Source organism: Larus michahellis, chromosome 12 (genome assembly GCF_964199755.1).
Source record: "Larus michahellis chromosome 12, bLarMic1.1, whole genome shotgun sequence".
NCBI classification, from domain to species: Eukaryota; Metazoa; Chordata; class Aves; order Charadriiformes; family Laridae; genus Larus; species Larus michahellis.
Window position 1 is genome coordinate 16,106,176 of NC_133907.1, and position 20,138 is coordinate 16,126,313.

The 20,138-nt window shown below is 53.4% G+C and overlaps 1 protein-coding gene across 1 annotated transcript; it reads left to right on the forward strand.

Moving 5' to 3' along the window:
* The first annotated feature begins 416 nt into the window (after positions 1–416).
* On the forward strand, positions 417–19,412 carry MAP1LC3A (microtubule associated protein 1 light chain 3 alpha). Its single transcript, XM_074605341.1, has 4 exons — positions 417–577; positions 10,637–10,692; positions 17,479–17,585; positions 18,119–19,412. Exons 1-4 carry the CDS (start codon positions 538–540, stop codon positions 18,279–18,281), a joined length of 366 nt encoding a protein of 121 aa, XP_074461442.1. The 5' UTR covers positions 417–537; the 3' UTR covers positions 18,282–19,412.
* The last annotated feature ends 726 nt before the right edge of the window (positions 19,413–20,138 follow it).

A 20,138-nucleotide genomic window follows, 5' to 3' on the forward strand; every position in this document is an offset into this window, starting at 1 on the left:
CTTCCAGTGCCCAAAGGGGCTCCAGGAGAGATGGGCTGGGACCTGCATCAGGGAGGGGAGACGTAGAACGAGGGGAACGGTTTTACACTGAAAGAGGGAGATTTGGATGAGGTATCAGGAAGAAATTCTGTGCTGTGAGGGCGGTGAGCCCCTGGCCCAGGTTGCCCAGAGAAGCTGTGGCTGCCCCATCCGTGGAGGGGTTCAAGGGCAGGTTGGCCGGGGCTTGGAGCAACCTGGGCTGGTGGGAGGTGTCCCTGCCCAGGGCAGGGGGTGGCACTGGGTGGTCTCTGAGGTCCCTCCCCTCAACCCGCTCCGTGACGAGGACCGGCCCCGGCCCAGCCCGGCACCGCTGGGCCCCCCGCTGCCGCCGCCGCCGCCGCCGGGGGGGGGAACCCCGCCCAACCCCGCCCCCTCCGGGCGTGCCGCGCTGACGTCACCGCCGCGCTCCGCCGCAGCCCCAGCGCAGGCCGCGCCGCCAGACGGAGCCGCCGCCGGTACCCGCGCCCCGGCCCGGCCGTCCCCGCCCGCCCGGCCGCCATGCCCTCGGACCGGCCCTTCAAGCAGCGCCGCACCTTCGGTGAGCCGGGCGGGGGGTCCCCGCGCCTCCCTCCCTGCGCTCCCCGCCGCGCGGACCCCCTGGGCGCCGTCTCCCCCTGCCGCGGGGCGGCCGGAGGCTCGGCCGGGCTCCGCTGTGTGAGGGCGGGCGGCGGGAAGGACCTGGGGGGACCGGGGGGCGGCGGTGCCGCAGCCGCCGCGCGGTGATGTCATCCCGGCCGGCAGCGCGGCGGGGCGCCCACCCGCTCCGGGGGACGGCAGCCCGGGGCGGGGGGGGGCTCGGTGCCGGGCCCGGCCGAGCGGCGGGACGGCAGCCCCGGGAGGGCTGCGCTGGAACCGGAGGGCGGGTTTAAAGCCCCCCCCCCCCGGCGCCGGCTGTACGGGGGCAGGCTGTGCATATGTGCTTCACATCGGGCGGGGTGGTTGTCCCTCGGGGGGGGTTGCCGCTCGGGCAGCCCCCGGCTTTTATCCAGCCCGGAATAACAAATCTGTCGGAGCAGGGGGGAGGGGCGCAGGACAGGGCTGAGCTCAGAAACCCTCCCCGTGTCACCCCCCCCCCCGGTGTCACCCCCCCCGTGCATCCCTCCAGGGAGCTGGGGCGACCACTGCGAGGGGCTCTTAATGCCGAGCGAGGGTGGTAGCCAAGAGGCAAATATTTGTGTTTCGCTCTTTCCCTGGGTTTCAACCTTTACATTTCTGACTGTCGGAGCATGATGACCTCGTCAAGAATCACCTTCCCTGCGCCCCGTCTCGTTAGCGTTGGAGTAGTTGTGGTTCCAAGAATTTGGTGGAGCCTCTCTGGTCATTCCCGAGAGCCAGAAGAGTTAATGCTCGTGTTGTACCTGTCCCTTTGTAAAATGTACACGCTGGGACAGCTCAAGTGACAAGGAGGTCACCACATGAGGTACCAGATTTGATTGCCAGGCCTGATAGTGAAATCAGATGAAACATCAGCTGCTGTCCCTCTTGACCTTTGCCAGCTGGCACTGGGAGAGCTGCATGTTTCTGGTGGGTCACATCCCGAGGGGGACATCGATTGAGCGTTGCTTGCCTGAATAATGTTGAAATCAGTGTATTCGTGCCAAACAAGGCCTCAGTTTGTGTCAGATGCTGTTCAGACGCAGGTGAGGGCGTGTTTCCTACGTGAGTTTTAAAATTGGAGCTTTTTCCTACTGAACTGCTGATCCAACCCCTCGCTGCTCTCTTGGAAACTGTAAATATTTGGTAATATATTGGTGCAACCCTTCCGGCCTTGAATGCTTACCCAGCCGCCTCCTGCCATGGCCACCGAGACCGGTGAACGTGCACAAACAAGAATAAAATTAAGTCTGGGTGCCCTGTGATACTTGGTTGGCAGCTGCTGTGTTCTCCTAAACTACGTATTAAAAGCAGTGAAGTCCTAAATTGCACCCTTAGTAGCTACCTACTGTTAAACTGGTGAGAATCAGCTTATTATGGTCAGGAGGAGTCCGGTTTGCCTTTGCAGATCGCTCAGCCTCTGCGTGAGCCAGAAGGAAAACAAAATCCAAGGCTCAGAGTAGTTGAAAGAGAGCAGGATTAAAATAGCCCAGGAGGGAAGGAGTGGGGGGGCAAGGGAGTTTGGTGCTCCCTGTTTCTGTGTACTTTCCTCTGCCCTTTCGCTCTCTCTGCTGACTGGTCTGAGGAGCGCGGCTGGCTGGGAGGAGGAGGAGGGGGAGGCAGCCTGGCAGCCCACGCAGTTGCTTTGGGTCAGGGCTGGGATCACTGGGTTGGAGAAAGTAAATACAGCTTGTTTTCCTCTTCGGATCATTACACAACAGGAGCGGGAAGTGATTGTTTACAAGGCAGTTGGAGAGGGCTGATGGGAAACATTGCCAAGCGACACTGTCCCCTCAGAATGGCTTCATTTTTAAGTCTTCAAAACTTTGTAGAAGTGGAACGGTTCCAAAAACACAGAGAAAAGGCAGAGTCAGGAGTGTGCCTGTTGACAAAAGGAACCCAGCTCCGGTTTCATGGCCAGTGCCTTGCTTAGGTCTCAATCTGCTGCCCCCTGCTGAAAATTCTGCCTTCCTTGGTGCATGTTTTCCTCCTTCTTGTATTTTTGAGATTTGTTTTTCCATGACTTTCTTTGACTTGTTCATCTGCTTTGTCTTGGGTCTCTTCTGAATAAAATTTCTTGATTTCTGTTCCTCATTTTTGAGGACTTGAAAAAGGGACTGGCTGGGAAATGCCAGGGCTTTGAGCCCAGGTGTGTTGAGGACACCGAGTGCTTTCTCTCCCGATCTGATGTGCCATTAGTGGTGAGAGGATGATGCTCTGTGACCTGGTCCGGTCCTTGGCACCTCTGTGGCAGAGCATCTTTGGTCTGGGTGCATGGGGGTAAAATCTGACAGTAACCCCCTGCTTCCGTGTGCTGGGCCCGACTGTGGACATGGAGGCAGCTGCCTTCTGTGTAGTCAGATCCATTGTAGGAGTCCAAAACAATTCCCAAAACAAAGGTGCGGTCTGTGTCGAAGGAACAGGGTGTCCTGGCTGTAGAGAGTATGTGCGGCCGCCTGACGACACCGCTGCGCTTCCCATAAAGAGCGGGAGTCCTTGGGAGCATCGGGCAGCGCTTGCACCTCCCACTGTTCCTGGAGCGACGGTTGGGACGGGCTGCTCGGCTCTGCAGGTGACAGCAGGCTTCAGGCCTTGTTTGCAAGGCAGCCTGTAACCGGTGTGGTTACCAACATGGACCGTAAACCCACACCAGTGGTTGGGTAACTGAAAGGAAGGTGGCCTCGTGCTGCAGCGTCCTGCCGACGTGGAGGCACTTCGCAGCAGGACACGTACGCCCCTGCCGAGGGGACAAACATCGAGGTTTGACCTTAGCCTCTCTGCGCTGAATATTCCCATCCCAGGTTCAGTCCTCTGGGAGATCTGCCTTCGATTCTGGGAAGCCGCTTCCCTTTGGAGGAAGGGAACGCTCTTGGCAGCGTTGCCTTCTCTGGGAACTCGTCTACTGTGAGCCAGCCGGGCTTGTACCAGCCATCCTGGGCTTCTCGTAATGGATTTGCTTGTTGGTGGCTTGGAAAAGCGTCTTGATCTTGATCTGAGGTTGGTTAGTGAGTCAGCTTGTCCTCGTACCCGGTATGTGTGCTCTGGCAGTTGTGCTGGAAGAGCTGGGATTCCTTGAAATGAGGCTGCTGTTGCAAGCTGACGCGTAGCTGCCTGGGTCTAGTTCTGTTAATTACCGAGGACATTCAGTGACGCGATTTGATGCAGGGTTAATTGTCAGCACTGAAGAAAATATTGGTACAAGAAGAACTGAAAAAACATCCAGAACAAATGCCAGCTAGATGTGTAGACCACAAATATTGATTTTTATTTTTATTTTAATTATTATTACTATTCTTTTACATAACAAAAGGTCCTGAGTGGCAGCTGGGAATAATAAAACCTGTATGTCCTTTGTTCATGACTTAATATTTTTTTCACTACAAAAACCTCAGATATCCCCTTGAGCCAGAAGGGTGGAGGGTGACGAACGCAGGAGCTGTGAGACTGGTAGACTCTTGCTGCTTCTGTCATTGAGTAGCCGTGAGCCACGGACCAGTCACCTCCCTTGGCTCCTGTGTGCCTTCCGTGGTCGGTCCTGGGGGGATCACGGCCAGGAGGGTCACTCAGGAGGTGTTCCCGTGTGTCACCCTGCTTGTGTGACGTTCTGCGGTCGACCTGCAGCGTGTGAACACCTCCGACTCCGTGGTCATGCAGTTGTTTGCTGCCTTTTGTCTTCAGAAGGCAGTTTGGAAATAGGCCGTGAGAGAAAAGGAAGGAACAAATTCAGGACTGCTGCGTCTGGCTCATCTCCCCAAATAGGCCCCGCAGATGCGTGTCCAGGCATGTTTGTGCACAAATAGCAATGACCCGGGCTGTGCAAAGTCTCTGTGCACGTTTGTGGTGTTCCACATTAAAATACAGTCTTATAAAGTGTGCCAGTTCTTTGTTTGTGCAATTTGAAGTGTCCTGAGCAGTTCTGAGAAATTCGTGTGCGATCCTGCCGTCTTGGAGACTTATAATAGTGAAGGTTGTCAAGACGAAAGAAAAGGTCAAACGAAAGCTAGAGGGAAGCCCTTGCAGAGGACAGGGAACTTACTGTTCTCTTCCCGAGGCTAATGAAACTCTGATTAAATGTTGAGAAAAAAACCCAGCTCCTTATCTGGAACTCTGGTGTAAACACTCTGTCTGCCATTCAAACGTGGCACAGAAGGCGCTGCCTGTTCGCCCCCCGTGCTCGGGAGGTGTAGTGAGTTAGAAGCCCTGTTTTCAGCTGGTTGAATGATGGAGGCCAGTGCTCGCCCTGCATGGACCGTGGCAGGGGTGACGTGGTACTGGGCAACCAGAGCACAAGTGCCTGGACATGAATTTAGATTTCACAGTTGTCGTCTGGCTCTGCTTGGCCACGAGCTGAGCCCTTACCATGGATTTGCTGGATACAAATACTCATTCCTGGAACCAGGCTCAAAATCATACTCAATTAAATTCTGAAACTGCTAAAAAAAAATCATATGAGGGCGGTTCCTGTTTGTCTTTCAAAATTCATTTTCAAGCTCTACTCTGGAGCCGGGAAGATTGGGAATTTATGCAAATGAGTGAGACTGCTGAGATCCTTCGGCAATCCTGGGGCTCCAGGAGCTAGGCATTGAAAAATCCTTCCAGGCATGACGTGTCCTGTAATGAAGCTGTAACAGCGAAGTGGATAGTCGTGCAGACAGATCATCAGCTGCCCCGTGTCCCTGTTGGTAATTCCTTCCTGTGACAATGGAGCATCGGGTTCTGCTGACACTGTGTTGCAGAGACACCTTCTATCAGACAGCAAGTTCAAAACTGTAGTTTTGGTCCTGAGTTGCTGATCCTGTCCGGGCCCCCCCAGCTTTGCAGACAGGAGGAGTAAAGCACGACCAACAGTCAGAATCACTGCCAGATTTCTACAGCACTGCTGTCCTTCCTAGCCTGGGACATCGTCCCTATCTTGATGGTGAGGACAGCTGTCCCAGGGCACGGCTGGCCTCAGGCTCTGCCCTGCTCTCCTCTCGCTCTCCCCAGGGTGCCGCTGGCCTGTTGGGCAGGGCCAGGTCAGCTCAGCTCTCCTGTGCGCCCTGACACATACGCAGGGGTGTATTTCCTGGTGGTTAGAGGTGGCTGGCCTTAGGGTGGTGTGATATTATAAAAATATTTATTGATGTTCATCTGGAATGACCTGCATAACTTGCCTGTGTCTTCAGCAGTTGGCAGCTCATCCCAGACATATCCTGATTTAAAACCATCCATTTCCTCCTCTCCTTACAGAAAATCTTGTGGAGAGAGTACTGTATTATAGCAACCCTCTGCCCCGGGACTGACCGCAGCAGCTTCTTGAAGAAATGTATTTATTTTTGCATCTGCTTCAGATCTGAGTCAGTCAGAATCACCCCCAAGCTGGCTGGCAGAGTGTCTTGTGGGTGGCATGAGGAAGCCAGGGGGCTGGCGGCAAGCGGAGGGGACGTCTGCGTGCTCCCCGGAGCCCTGGGATGAGGGACCGCAGGGAGAGGCAGGGGCTCATAGCTGAATTTCTACTCTCTGCTGTGCCTTCCACACACAGCTCTTGCTCAGTTCCAGAGCTGTTGAGCCGGTGGCACCTTGATGATGTTCCAAGGTGGTATTTTTTCTTAATGGAGTTTTCTGAACCACATTCCTGTTGGTGACAGGCAGCAGGGCTGGTCGCAGAGTCCATCTGCTGCCCCAGGGCAGCACTGGTGCCTGACCAGTGTTTGTCTAGTGTCTCCTGAAAAATGCCATCCCTTACACAACTGCACTGTTGGAGAACTTGACATGTGTTTTCCTTCTGTTCCGCCATCTGTATCTTTTGTCTGATTAAGCTCGTTTGCATCCAAGGCTGTCCTTCTGTCCTGTGTCTGCACAGCAAAGACCTGTCTCCCGTAGCCAGGGTTCCTGGCACCGCTGATAAAAAAGGTGAAGGTTAATGCTCGGAAAGTCTGGCTTAAATTTTTCTGCTGTTCTCCTTAACTGTCGTGATAGTCTCATCCTGCATCGCCATGGGATATGTTGTGACATCTTTGGGAGAACAGCTTGGGAAGGACCTCTGTCAAGAAAACAGCTGAGATTCTGGTGTTTTGGGCAATTTGCAAGCTTTGCTGTTGGTACTTAACTGTTGAAACAGCAGTTGGAGGAGAAATAGGCAATTTTCCTGGCACATGCAATGCTATAAAAATACCCCGGTCTTTCAGTAGGCCCTAGCAGTGAATTTTTGCTAGGAATAACCAGTAAAAAGTGTGTGTTTTTTAGCTTGCTGCTATCTGGAGCTCTCACATCCTGGCACTGGGGAGGAGCCCGGTGTCCCTCGTGGCAGATGTGCAGTGCCCACAGCTGGGAGCGGAGCCGGTGCCCTTCCCTCTGCCTGTGGTTCATTCCTCTTTGCTTAGCTCCTTGGCGGCAGCAGCAGCAGACCGTAGCCCCTCCGTCCCCTCTCGCTTGGAGCCCCCAAGGTGCTGAAGTCAGGCGTGGTGTTTTGCTTCTCCTTGCAGTGAGGAGGGAGGGGGAAAAATATAGATAGGGGCTGGGTTGTGTAAACAGTTCTGGTTCACTTTACATATAGGCTAAGGATTAACTATAGCCAGGTGCTACAGAAAACGGGAAAGTCTTAATCTCAATTAGCACAGCTATAATTTGGGATAGCTGCAGGAGAAGATAAAAGCTTGTACAATCGGACCTGTCACGTATGAAACGTGAGTGTGCGGACAATGCTAGTGAAAGGGTGGAGGGAGCGGCCGTGGTGTAGGCTGGGGTGCTGGGCTGGCATCTCCATCGGGGCCTCTCTGAAGGCACCTTTAATGGTTTTCTCTAGTCCTGTGACTCAGATTAGCCTACATATATATTAAATTAAAGGTGGTATTTATAGCCATTCCTTGCTGTGTGATGTTGGAAGATGCTTTCATGAGACACAGGATCAATCTCTAGCTCCCACTCCAGGCTGAGGGTGTGGGTGACCATCACCTATTTCTTCCAGGAGATCTCTAGCCCCTGAACTATTGTGCACACAGAAATTACCCTTGTGCAGGGTTTGATGCAGCATAGCTTCTCCTGATTCCCAGGCCTGCTCGGCTGGATGTCTAAGGATAGGATGGGACAGAGCTTCAGATGGCCTGGAAACTTCTGCCTGAACCTTCAGGCACTTCGACAGCCTAGGTGGGGTTGCTCCCACCTGCCTTCCTGAATGAAGTTTCTGAAACGGGCATCTCCTGGGCAGAGGAAGCATTGCAGGGCTCTAGGTGCTTGTGGTTGCAATCACATGGACCTGCTGAAGGGATCCGGCAGCTCCTGGAGCACAGCAGCACCTACTGCCATGGCGTTGTGGTGACCTGCGGATCAGCCACCTCCCATGAGGTCCTCTGAGATCAGAGAGGCTGCAAAACCCTGGGCCCATCTGAGCAGAGGGACCAGGCCCTGGGCACCTGGTGGGTCTTAAAAGAGTGGGACAGGGGAGCTGCCACTATGGTACATCAGACTTCAGGCTAGTTGAGAGCTTTATCACTGGTGGCTCATGCTCTTAATTCCTGCTGAGTCGGCAAGACCTGGTAGAAACGTGCTGCAGCAGCAGTCTGACCTGCCTCTGCCCGAGGCACCTGCAGTCTGTCCCTCAGGGACAAAGGCCTGTGGTTCCAGGGGTGGTATCCTGAGACCCTAACGTGTGGCTGGGTAGATGATGTACTGTTTTGTTCTTGGTGTGGCATCTTTTTCAGTGTGATGGGCACCTCTGTGGAAGCGAAGGTGGTGATGGCTGCCAGCCTTGTGCTGGAGTTGGTAGTGTTCCAGGGAGCACAAAGGGCTATCGGGCATGTGGCTGCCCTTCGGCGCGTGCAGCCTAGGCCAGTTGGTTGCTCTGAGATTGCCGACATTACTAGCCATGATAACGTGCAAAGGCTGCAAATTTGCCTGTGGCGAATTGCTTCTCAGACCCTTCTGATAATTACCTGCATTGTTGGGGCTTCCTCTGCAAACAGTTCTGTGACCCTGCAGGGAAACGCACGATGTCTAGGAAGTTCACCCACACGGCCATCTGATAGTCTGGAGAGAGATGCATGGTAGGGTGGGTAGCGAAGCCAGAAAAACTAGCCAGCCATGAGGACACGCAGCTTCTGCAGGCGCTGTTAATACCCAGCACGTCTGAGTTGACTGCAGTCAAGCTGCCTAAAGTCCTTATGCTGGTAAGTGTTGTCCACTCCTGCTCCGGCTCTCCAGCCTTTCAGATGCTCTGTCCTGCTGAAGCTCGTACACCGTGAACACGAGGGAGCAGAACTCTGCAGAAGCGGGGGGCACGCTTCTGGCTGGCTGTTCGAGTTGGATGCTGTGCCTTGGGTCCGTCTTGTCGCTGTGTCCTTCAGCGTTCCCGAAGAGGCACTGCTGTGCCAGCGTCATGTGCAGTGCTGATTTCTGCATAACTCCTTGCTGATTGGGACCTCTGGGGAAAATTGTCTGTTATCACAAGGATAACTCTGGATGCCCTGGAGCATTGGATAGGGTGAAAAGGCAATGTGAGGAACTACAGCTTCAGTTGTAAACCCCAAAACAAACATGCCCAAATTTTCCATTAAATCCAAATAATCTTGCTCTGTCTTGCTAGCCCATAGACTCCTACAGAAGAAAGGTCTAGCAATTCCTAGTAGAGGGATATATTTTCCTCTCAGAGGAGACAGAAATGGTGCTCAAAAGCTTCTGTGGTCCAGTGATTTTGTAGTCCTGTGGCCTCTAACGAAACTCCAGTCTCTTCCCAAAGTGGTATCTAGCCAAATTCAATTTATAAGGAATAAGGTTTTGTTGAGTGGTTAGTGGAGAAATGCTCAATGTTTGTGGGGAGAAAACACACTCAAACACATGCATTTATCTTGCCCTATGTGGTCCTGGTGGGTCCTGAGAAGCTGGGGCTGCATGGAGCAGGTCATGGCAGTCAGGCTTGAAGCGGGTGCTGTGGCAGGACAGTCCCACGGCAGAGCATGCGGTACCCAGATCTGACATTTCTAGGCAGTCCTTAGTCGTTAGCTTTCACCACCTGGCTTTACCTACTGTGATCCATGAAACTGCTTCTCCTGGGCACTTCAGATGGGCCCTTGCAGGCTGTGAAGCACTTCCCAGAGTAATGGTGACCCAAGGAGGAGTGCAGGTCTGTAGCATCCCAGGAGGAGCACACACAGAGCCATACCTGCCTTTTTCCCCTCCTTTCTGCTGTTTTGAATTGTGTAAAGTGGAGACCCCTCTTGTAAAGCAGTGAGGGGGCATTGAAAGCCTCCTGTAAGCTCAAAGAGCATACAAGCTTTTATGTGCTGCCTGTTGTGCATCTCAGTAAACATGAACTCTGGAGGAAAATGGGTTAGAAAGTGTGAGAACTGCAGAAAAACAATCTTTCAGTACGTGGGTCATTTCCTTGCTTAAGTTTTTCTTCCTGTTTCCACGACAGGTCTAGAAATACATTCTGTCAGGCCAATAGCTGTTGTAGCTGCTAAGTAGATCTATGATAGCGCAGGAGTCCTCCTTGGCAAGGCCTGTCTCTTTTGGATTGAGGCACTGTGCCAGATAGTTCTTGGAAGTGTGCAACAGGTGGAAGGAAATGGCTAAAACCCAGCCCCAGGTGGAGAATCATCTCTTCTGGGGAAGCAGCCAGGAGACACAAAGAGCCTGAACTTCCAGAGCCGAGACCCTAAAGCTGTGTTGCTACGTGGCACGGATGGTCATGAGCTGCAGGTGCTTAAGGTGGATTTAGGAATAGAGTTTTGTAATCCTTATGGTCTCATTTAAGTCATTTAATTTCCACGTGTGTTGTCCAGTTTTACCGGGCAGGGTAGCATGTCCCGGCCTTGGGGGCTGATTGGGGTGGTTGGAAGCCACAAAGGGTCGATCCGTGAAGCTGACGTCTGGCTGACCGTCTACTGCTGCAAATGTTCAGAAGAGGCTGATGAAAAGAATTTGCATTTCTTTTGTCGGTTGTGGCTTGCAGGGTGGTTACCTCGTTTTTGCCTGAACTAGCGCAGCCGGATGTTTCTAACTTCTTTCTTTCCTTCTTTCTTTCCAGCGGATCGTTGTAAAGAAGTACAGCAGATCCGAGAGCAGCATCCAAACAAAATCCCGGTAAGTTGTCGTTCTTGCTGTTCTGCTTTAGCCTTTGTTCTCACGACCCCTCTGTGCTGCTGGGCAGCCTCCACCAGTCAGCCACGGAGGTCACAAAACTTTGCTCTCCAGAATCAACACGGGACGCTCTCCATAAGCCTCCAGTGCCTTGTGCATGCCAGCAGCTCGACAGTAGACCGCATTCTCAGCAGCACAAAAGGCAGGCTTTCTCTTAAGCTTCATTGGCAGGCTGAGAGAGTTGGGGGTGTTCAGCCTGGAGAAGAGAAGGCTCTGGGGAGACCTTACAGCAGCCTTCCAGTACCTAAAAGGGGCCTGTAGGAGAGATGGGGAGGGACTCTTTATGAGGGAGTACACCGACAGGATGAGGGGTAATGGTTTTAAACTGAAAGCGGGTAAATTTAGATATCAGGAAGAAATTCTTTGCTGTGAGGGTGGTGAGCCCCTGGCCCAGGTTGCCCAGAGAAGCTGTGGCTGCCCCATCCCTGGAGGGGTTCAAGGCCAGGTTGGACGGGGCTTGGAGCATCCTGGTCTGGTGGGAGGTGTCCCTGCCCAGGGCAGGGGATGGAACTAGATGGTCTTTAAGGTCCCTTCCAACCCAAAGCATTCAGTGATTCATGCCCACCCTAGAGGCAAGGAACTGGTTTGATCTCAAATCTACTTCCAAGCCAGCGCAGCAGGAGAAAACTCTGAAATGGCCTTTTGTTGTTGTTGCAGTAGCTGCCTGACTTTTCCTGGATAACCTGGTAAGGATTTCTCTGCATCTGCCCAGAGAAAGATGTGTGAGATGATCTTTGCTGTACTGAAAGCAAAGAGGCTCTCTTAGGACACTTCATAACCTAGCCGAACAATCACACCTGGTCTGTGCTTTCCCAGCATCTCTTGTTGAGAACGCGTAGGTGAGACTCCATGAATCGCCTCCGGTTCTTCCTATCCATGTCAGACCTAATATGCTGTCTTGCTCTTTGGCTGTGAGTGTGCTTTTGGTATCCTAGCTGAGTATTTATTTCTCTTTCTGAGAAGGTGGAGAACTTAGAGAAATAACATACACTGGGCTCAGTCGAGTTATTATTTGCAATACTATTGGATGTGTGACCAAAAAATGGGATGCGTTCGTAGTTCAGCTCACTCTCGGTGGCCATGTCTTAAAATGGCATACAATCTCTCACTGCTCTTGGCACATACTAGTCCGTTCCTGCCTCATTCTTCATTTTAGCACCACGTCTTCTAGCAAAAATAATTCTTTCTTTTTCTTCTCTCTCACCACCACCGTGGTGTCCACGTGTTGTCAGCTCAGCAGAGCAGGACTTGCCCCTCGCAGCACACTAAATAACAGTATGCCATCTCATCTACACATTTATTAACTGCCACTTTTAACATGGTTTTCACGGCATTAGGCTGGCTCTGCGTTTTTCCAGAGTTGTGGCAGAGCTAGTTACGATGCCTTAAGGCTCTAGCAACAAGGACAGGCTAGAAATAAGTTGTGCATAAAATGTACACACGTGCATGTATCAAGTGCCTGTACACAAATGTGTGTTGCCTGGGAAATGAACAGAAGGAGCCAGAGCTCTGCATCCACATGCAGAATTTTACTGGCATTACTGAAACGTGGTGGGAGAACGTGCATGGCTGGAGTGCTCTTTGTGTTGGGGTCTAACACCACATGCCCTGGGAGAAGGCTTCTGCGTCATCAGGACCTGGCCACTGGTGTGGTTGTCTGGGGAGGTTCAGCCGTGGCAGAAACCTGCTCCAGTGACTGCTTTGTTTGGTGCCTTTTTGTCCTTGATGGTGTCCCAAGTGCCGGCGTCGTGAGAGGATGAGGGACTTGGCTAAACGCTTGGCTGCTTTGCTTTCCTGGGCTGACTGACGTGGCAGGGGAGGATACATCTAGCTGCAGGTTCTGCTGGAGCAGTAAAAAGAATCAGGAGGAGAGAAGGATGTTGAAGGCTGGGGAGGGGCAGCTGTGTTTGTATCACTAGTGTCTCTAAAGGCCTGGTCCCCATCAGACCCTGGCACCAAGGTTGGTGCCGTCTCTTCTCCTTTACGTAGCAAAGTCCCTGCACGTCAGTGTCTGTAGCTTTTGGCGGTAGGGCTGCGAGCAGAGCCTCCTCCTGTGGATCGGAGCATGGCCGGCAGGTGGCTGTGGGTCTGAGCAGTGCAGGCAGAACGGCTGTCGGTAGGGCTTGCTCTTTGGTGAAAGGCAGGAGCTGTGTTTGCCGAGTGACTGGCCTCCCTGGAGCGGCACTTGGAATTAGCAAAGGGGTTTGAGCCCACGGCCCAGGGGGAGTTAGGGAGAAGGTGGCCCAGGTCATGCCGCTGTTGCTGACAGAGATGACAGCGATCTGTGCCACAGCTGCTGCCCCCTTCTTGCATCTCCAGTTTCCACCCGGAGCCCTTGTGCGAGTCCCCTTTTGCTTTGACAGAGGGCCAGGAGGATTTGCGGAGTGCATGGCCTGGCTTTGTGCCCAGGGAAAGGCGTTTCTCTCCTGTTTCCATCAGGGTACTTCCAGAGGGAGCTGGGGAAGGGGCTGTGCCACATACCCGCAGGGGGACTGCGTAGGGAGAGAGCTGGCGGTGCGTCTGTCTGTGCCCACCAGAGACAAAGAGGCAGATAACCTGGCCTCTGCCTGAGGCGGGGAGTTCTCTGCTTGCGTTTGAAGGGAAATCATATCCCAGGACGCCTCATGGGCACGTGTAATAAGGAGACAGGCAGGAGATGGGGAGGGCTCCCCAGTGTTTCCCTGTCCACCTCACACCAGGGGCTCCTTTGCTGTCTCTGCATTCCCTGAAGCTGGCAGCACTTCCATGGTACAAAAGCGCTGAGCACAGGAACACAGCTCTTGCTGAGAAGGGCATGTTGTGGTGGCAGCGAGGTGCTCCTCACGCTTAGCTCTGCTGGGAAGGAGCCTCCAGCTGCCCCTTGCAGGCATCTGCGGGGTGGCTCCTCCTCAGGCGAGCAGAGCAAGCAGAGGGCCTCCTGCCTTCTCGCTGGGACCTCCATCCACAGCCTCAGCAGATGCTTTAGAAACCATCTCTTCTGCCCTGCTAGAGGATAGGCTGACCTTACGCCTGCCCTCGCCTGCTATCGGCCCAAGGGCTCTCCTTCTGGAGTCCTGTTGAGGAGCAGCTGCAAGTTTTAAGCTGGCTCCGGTGAACCCTGGAGAGTCTAAAATCACCGGGGAACGGCTTGTGCTGGGCAGTGATGGGAGCAAACCATTTCCCAAAGCACTGTAATGCTAAATTCAGCGAGGCCTGGTGAGACGGGGGCTGTACTGCTGCAGGGGGTGGGTCAGGGGAGAGCCCCCTCTCGTGCTGACAGGGAGGGCTGGGGGTGTGTTTGGCCCTGGAGAGATGTCTCTGGTAGGTTACGTGATAAAAAACTCACCTGCACACCCACAGAGGAGCACAGAGAGGCAATGGCAGGTGAGGGAGCCCAAATAATGCCTTGCCCCTGCACAACGGTGGATGGAAACCCAAATTACAGACTTGGAGGAAGGGACAACCTTCTCTGGGCTCCTGCGAGGGCTGTGCTGGGGGGCTGCAGACCCAGCGTCCAGGGCTGACACCACTCAAGATGGATCAACAGCAGAGCACCTTTTGGACAGAGGGGGTTACGGAATGCATTCCCCCTGGAGGACCTCCACCCTGTTCAGCTGGTGGGGGACAGGATGAGGCTGTTGGTGCTGTCTGCGTTCGTGGGAGTGCTCTGTGTGGATCTCCGTGGCTGGCCGTGTATATAGGTCTGTACGTGTTACGTACGCATTTGTGTGTGTGTGCCTACAGGGAATATATTCTCAGCCTGGCTGCTGGTTGGACCTGAGGACATGGAGCAGTGGCAGCCTTGCCTCTGTCGGGCTGCCAGATCCAGCCCCATTCCCTACTAAAATCCCTTTCCGTCTCTTCAGACTGGCCCTAGATCAAGGGTTGAGTCTATAAATGCTGCCCAAGCCCCCTCTGTGATGGGACCGGGACCCCAGGCTCTGCCCTAAGCCTTCCCACCTGTGCCCAGCTCATGTTATTTCTGCAGAGAGATCTGTGGTGGGTTCCGGCTGCAGGAGTAGGTGTCCCATGCTGAGGAACCCCCTGGCCTGAGGCAGCAGCTTGGAAGAGGATACGGGAGCGGAGGTGGCTTTGTATACAAGCCCTGTGGCCACAGGGGTGTAATATTAGCGTTTGATCATGCATTTCCCTCCAAAGCTAGACAAGAACGTTTTGTCCATTGGCCACCTGTTCCCGTAGCTGGGTTACCCAAATAGCAGCTCATGTTCTGGAAACAGAAACTCTTGGAGCTCTTCTACGTGACAGGCCCTCTGTCTGCTCGGGGCACAAGGCAGCTGCTGCTTTAACAGCCAGGACATCCTTCTCGGCCCATTCTTGTATTAATTGAGAGGCTTTTCTTTGTGTGATGGGACTGGCTGGTAATTAGAGACGTCTGCCTCTGTTCCTGCTAGATGTAAGTGAGAAATGAGGCGGAACCCAGGTGTACGGGACCTTCTCTGCGTGTAAAAATACATGCACAAACAGTAGCTGCGTAGTTTGTGCAAGCTGCTGTTAAAATCTTGAGGTCCCGCTGTTGTCTCTGTGTTTCCCAGAGCAGCATCCCCGTATGTGGCTATTGTGAGTGTCCAGCCCCTTGAGACTAGTCATCTCCTGATAGCCAAAATACTTATCTGTCCAATTAAGATTCAAATAAAATACAGTAGCATGGTTCTGCTTGTCTTTGTCCTTCCCTGCTCTCCTGCTGGAGCGAGGAAGGGACATTTAGCAGGTTGGTAAGGGGCATCCTGATGCATGATTTAGATGAGATATCAGGAAGAAATTCTTTGCTGTGAGGGTGGTGAGCCCCTGGCCCAGGTTGCCCAGAGAAGCTGTGGCTGGCCCATCCCTGGAGGGGTTCAAGGCCAAGTTGGACGGGGCTTGGAGCAACCTGGTCTGGTGGGAGGTGTCCCTGCCCAGGGCAGGGGGTGGACTAGATGGTCTTTAAGGTCCCTTCCAACTCCAACCATTCTATGATTTAGTCTGTTGCAGGCAGTTGTTCTTTCATCAGGTCCCTGTCTTGCAAAAGGGACCAAAGGATCAATACCTGGCTTTCCCTGGTCTTTTTCTCTGGCACTCTTGCTCAGTATCAAGAGGAGACATGGCCAATGCGAGAATGCGTTGGTGGACTCATGGGGACCTTCATGCGCTGCTTGTCCGGCTCTCCGGCTCCTGGGCCCCCCTTGTGAGAGCTTTGTCCAGGATGGGCTCTTCAGAGGGCAGCGAGATGCAGAGCTCTCACCAAGGTGCCTCGCACCCCTCCCTTGTCTAGGAACTGCCTGCCCCATAGCTTGGCCCATCCTGGTGGGCCTTGAGATAAGCCCTGCAGAATGGGGAACTCAGCAGACGTTCCCAGAATCCCAGAGCGTCTGATTTGGCTTTGGTGTAGCCAGGCAGCAGGAGTTACGTTGCTGCTGCTGATAAAGGCTGGTGTGTCAACAGATGACGATGGGAAAGGCAAATCAATGTTCCCCCAAGTTCGCCTGTTCCTTTTGGCTCCACAGAGCCATCTTCTGGGGATCCTGATCTCTGCATGCTGCTCCATCCTTCCGCCGTCCAAAGGGATTTGCAGTCTCCCATAATTTTTTGGAAAAGACCTGGGAAAATGATTTATGGGAACTCCTTGCCTTATAGTGAAAAAATAATGTTGAGTCTCAACTGGGAGAGGACGATGAACTGACTAGTGGGTAAGTGTCTTTCTGTGGAGAAAACAACGAGGTACTGGAGAGATGTGAGAGTCGGAGAATCACTGTAATGGGAACGTATGGAGCTTTGTAAGGAATGTCATTACTTATTTTAACTGCCTAACGCCGTGTTTCTTAGAATGCAAATAGTACGTTTCCAAGCTGATTTAGAACAGCAGTTGTAGCTGTCAGCAGACACGTCTTAACAGAAGGAATTCCTTAATTATAATAGCAGGAAAACTGAACAGAAATCATTGTGTGGCCATTTCAGAATGTAGACTTTGTAAGAGCTTTCCCAAGCAAGACCTTTTTCAGGGGAGGACAGGTCGGGTTGTCCCCGTGGTGGCACTGTGCTGAAGCGCCCTGGAAGCTTACCGCACAGCGGTGGTGGCACACGGGAGAAGTGGCCATGGGTTTCTGAGCCTCTTTGGAGTCAGTGTGTCTGAGTGTTAACAGGAGGAGCGGGACTGGCGAAATCCAAACTCCCCCTTCCTGAAGGAATGCCTTAGGCATGGCTTCACAGTGATTTCTAAAAACCGGTTGTTTGGGAGTATCTGCAGCTCGTCCTGAGCAAACAGGGTGATGCTGAACGGCAGCAGCCCAGCGCTGTGGCACAGAAGGGAAGGAGAACATCTCTTGCTGTGCACCATGAGTTCAACCCTTGTCTCAAGCCAGAAAAACTTGTGGTTTTGGTCAGTCTGAAAGCGATGTTAAAATACACTTCGCTCCTCTTCCGGATCTCCTGCGTGCCAGGGATGGTAGCTAAATCAATCCGCTAATGCCTACTGTTTTCTCAGCCAGCCAGAGCAGTCGATGCCTTAGTTCACTTCTCTGGGATGCTCTCCACCAACTGGCTCAGGCAGGCAGATGGCTCTTTGCTGATGAGCTGTCTGCAGCCAACCTGATGGCCACCACCATGGCCTGGTTTTTGTTTTCCTGTGAGGGTGAAGCAAAGTGGGGCCTCACCTCAACTTCTCCACTTGTGTTAGTTTGATTCATGTTTGACCTGGAGGCCAGTGCTTGGGGCACTGTAAACTGTGGCTAACCCTACCATTGACTTTCTCCCCAGGTCATTATTGAACGCTATAAAGGAGAGAAACAGCTGCCGGTGCTGGACAAGACCAAGTTCCTCGTCCCAGACCATGTCAACATGAGTGAATTGGTCAAAATAATCCGGTGAGTGGGGTGGCCCCAGCTGGCATGTTGTGAACCTGTCCTCACCCACAGGCCCTGAACACAGAGCGGTGGGGTGAGGGGGGGCAGAGGCAGCTGCTGAGAGTGGGAATGGCGACATGGCAACCACGGCATCCTTGTGTTGTGGTACAGACTGCTGGGGGTGCCGAGAGGGGGCAGGTTCTGGTGCTCAGGAGTATGTGGTGGACTGTGACCTCTCCCTCGTAGGGACCCTCCATGAGCTGATGAGGGGGATTCCAGTCTCCTCCTTTTATCCTTCAGCTCAGATGGAAGAGGCCCCTCTGCTTTGCCCTTGCCAGAAGCGCATGTAGAAAGGGGCTTTGCAGAGTCCTGGCTCAGGAGGCCTTGGAGCCCCGAGCAGCTCAGCTGGGCTCATGGACACTGTGTCCTGAGCCTGTGGGAGCAGGCCCTGCTGTGGGGGCGTACGAGCAGCATTGCTGGGGGAGGTGGACCTTGCTGTCACAGTGCCTACCCCAGGGGGGTTGACCCAGGCCCTCCTGCCCTTGCCCCCACAGGCGCCGCTTGCAGCTGAATCCCACCCAGGCTTTCTTCCTGCTGGTGAACCAGCACAGCATGGTGAGCGTGTCTACACCCATCTCGGAGATCTACGAGCAGGAGAAGGACGAGGATGGCTTCCTCTACATGGTCTATGCTTCCCAGGAGACCTTTGGCTACTGAGGCCTGCTGAGAGGTGGCATGTGGAGACAGACGAACTGTGGCGCGCAGGCCCCCGGCCTTGGAAGACAACACAACCAGAGGCTCACCAGAGGGGGACTGTGCTGACTCCCTTCCTCTCCCTCCCGCCCCGTCCCACCGCCTCGTCACCAAAGAGGCTCGTGGCGTGTGTTGGACTGGCACAACCCTTCACCTCCGTGTAGAGTAGCCCCGCTCCCTCCACACACACGCACGCACCCACGTGTGCACGGACGCCCGCGCGCGCGCGTGTGGGGCCTCGGCTCCCCGTCGTGTCCCTGTCGTCCCCCCCCCGCCCCTCAGCTGGTCTCGCTGTGGGGCCTTGGCTCCCCATCCCGCCCCCGTCCCCCCCCATAGCTGCTCTCGCTGTGCTCCGTGTGCGTGTCTGTAGCCCACTGCCAAGAGAGATCGGCCGGTGGCGGGGAGGGGACAGGAGGCCGTCGCCTTGGCTTTCGGCGCAGGGAGAGCCGCCTCTCCTCCGCAACACTCATAAAGGGCAGGAGGTCTGCAAAAGCAGCAAACAGATGTTACCATTGCTCCCGAGTTTTAATTGATTTTAATTACACCCATATCAGATTCTTGGTGCTACTGAGTAGATGTAGGTGTCTCTATAGGACTGTGGATAATGTATATCCTTTAGATTTATTTTATTGGGTTTTTGGTTTGGTTTGGTTTTTTTTTTTAGGGATAGATTGGAATGGGGAGAGGGGGTAATCTTTCCTGTATTCTGTAGGTAAATAAATAAGGCTTCATTGCACTTTAAAGCATAGTAGATGTCAGAGTGGAATTTACTTTTAATTTATACAGGTTTGCCATATATAGTGCTGCTCCTCTGTTGACAGTTGTACCTAGATTGTCTTTGTTTCTTTTTTTTTTTTAAATATAATTGATTTCCCTTCTCTCTGTCTCCCCATTGCATGCAATTTTTCGGTCTCAGTGTGGCAGAGTTTGCTCAAGGAATGTACTGATTTATATTTGCTATGTTCCCATTCCTGTTTCTCATGTATTATACCAAAAAAATGTATATGATAAAATCCCAACCAGTTTAATCTATACAAAGGTATATATATATAAATATATATATAAAATAAACATAAATTCAAGTCGTGTCTTGTAGGAATGTTCTGTTCCCATCTCATTTGTCTATGTTAATGTCCCTAATGTCTGTCAAGTAAGAGTGCTGCGTGTTCCCCGTGGTCGCTGGAGCGCTGGGTGCCTGCCTGGAGTTCGGAGCTGCTTCGTCCGAGCTGTGGCGAAAGCGGGTGGCTGGGGTTGAGCGGCCGAGGCAAAGGCGGAAGCTGGGCTCAGAGGGCAGAGCGCTGGATAGTGATGTGGGAAACACGGGGATCCTCGCCCTACCTGCGACATAGCGTTGGGTAAACCTCTTGTCCTGTGGCCATGTTTCCTCATCTGGGAAAGAAAAACTCGAGGGGGAGGGCATTTGCGAAGTCGCTGCTTTTAAAGGAGACTTTGAGCAGTGCAGGTAATCTCCCTGAGCACTCAGACAAAATTGTTTCCCAACCAAAGGCAGGGGCTGGTGGCCATTTAGTATTTCAGTGGGTTTCCCTGCCCCTCGGCTCGCTCTGTGTCCTTTGCGCTGCCCAGCAGAGAAGAGTTTAGATGCTGTTAGCCTGAGTTGCAGCTGACTGTCGTGTGTCCTGCACCTGCAGGGGATCTTCTGTCCAGGGGAGCAGCTGGTGCACGCAAGTGGGTAAGCGCTGCAGGAAGATGGTGGGAAGCCAGCTGGAAGCACAGCAGCCGGCACAGCGGGGTGAGAACAGTTGCCCCACTGGGGCTGGCAGCAGGAGCAGCAATGGCAGTGGACCTTTGTTAAGCACCAAC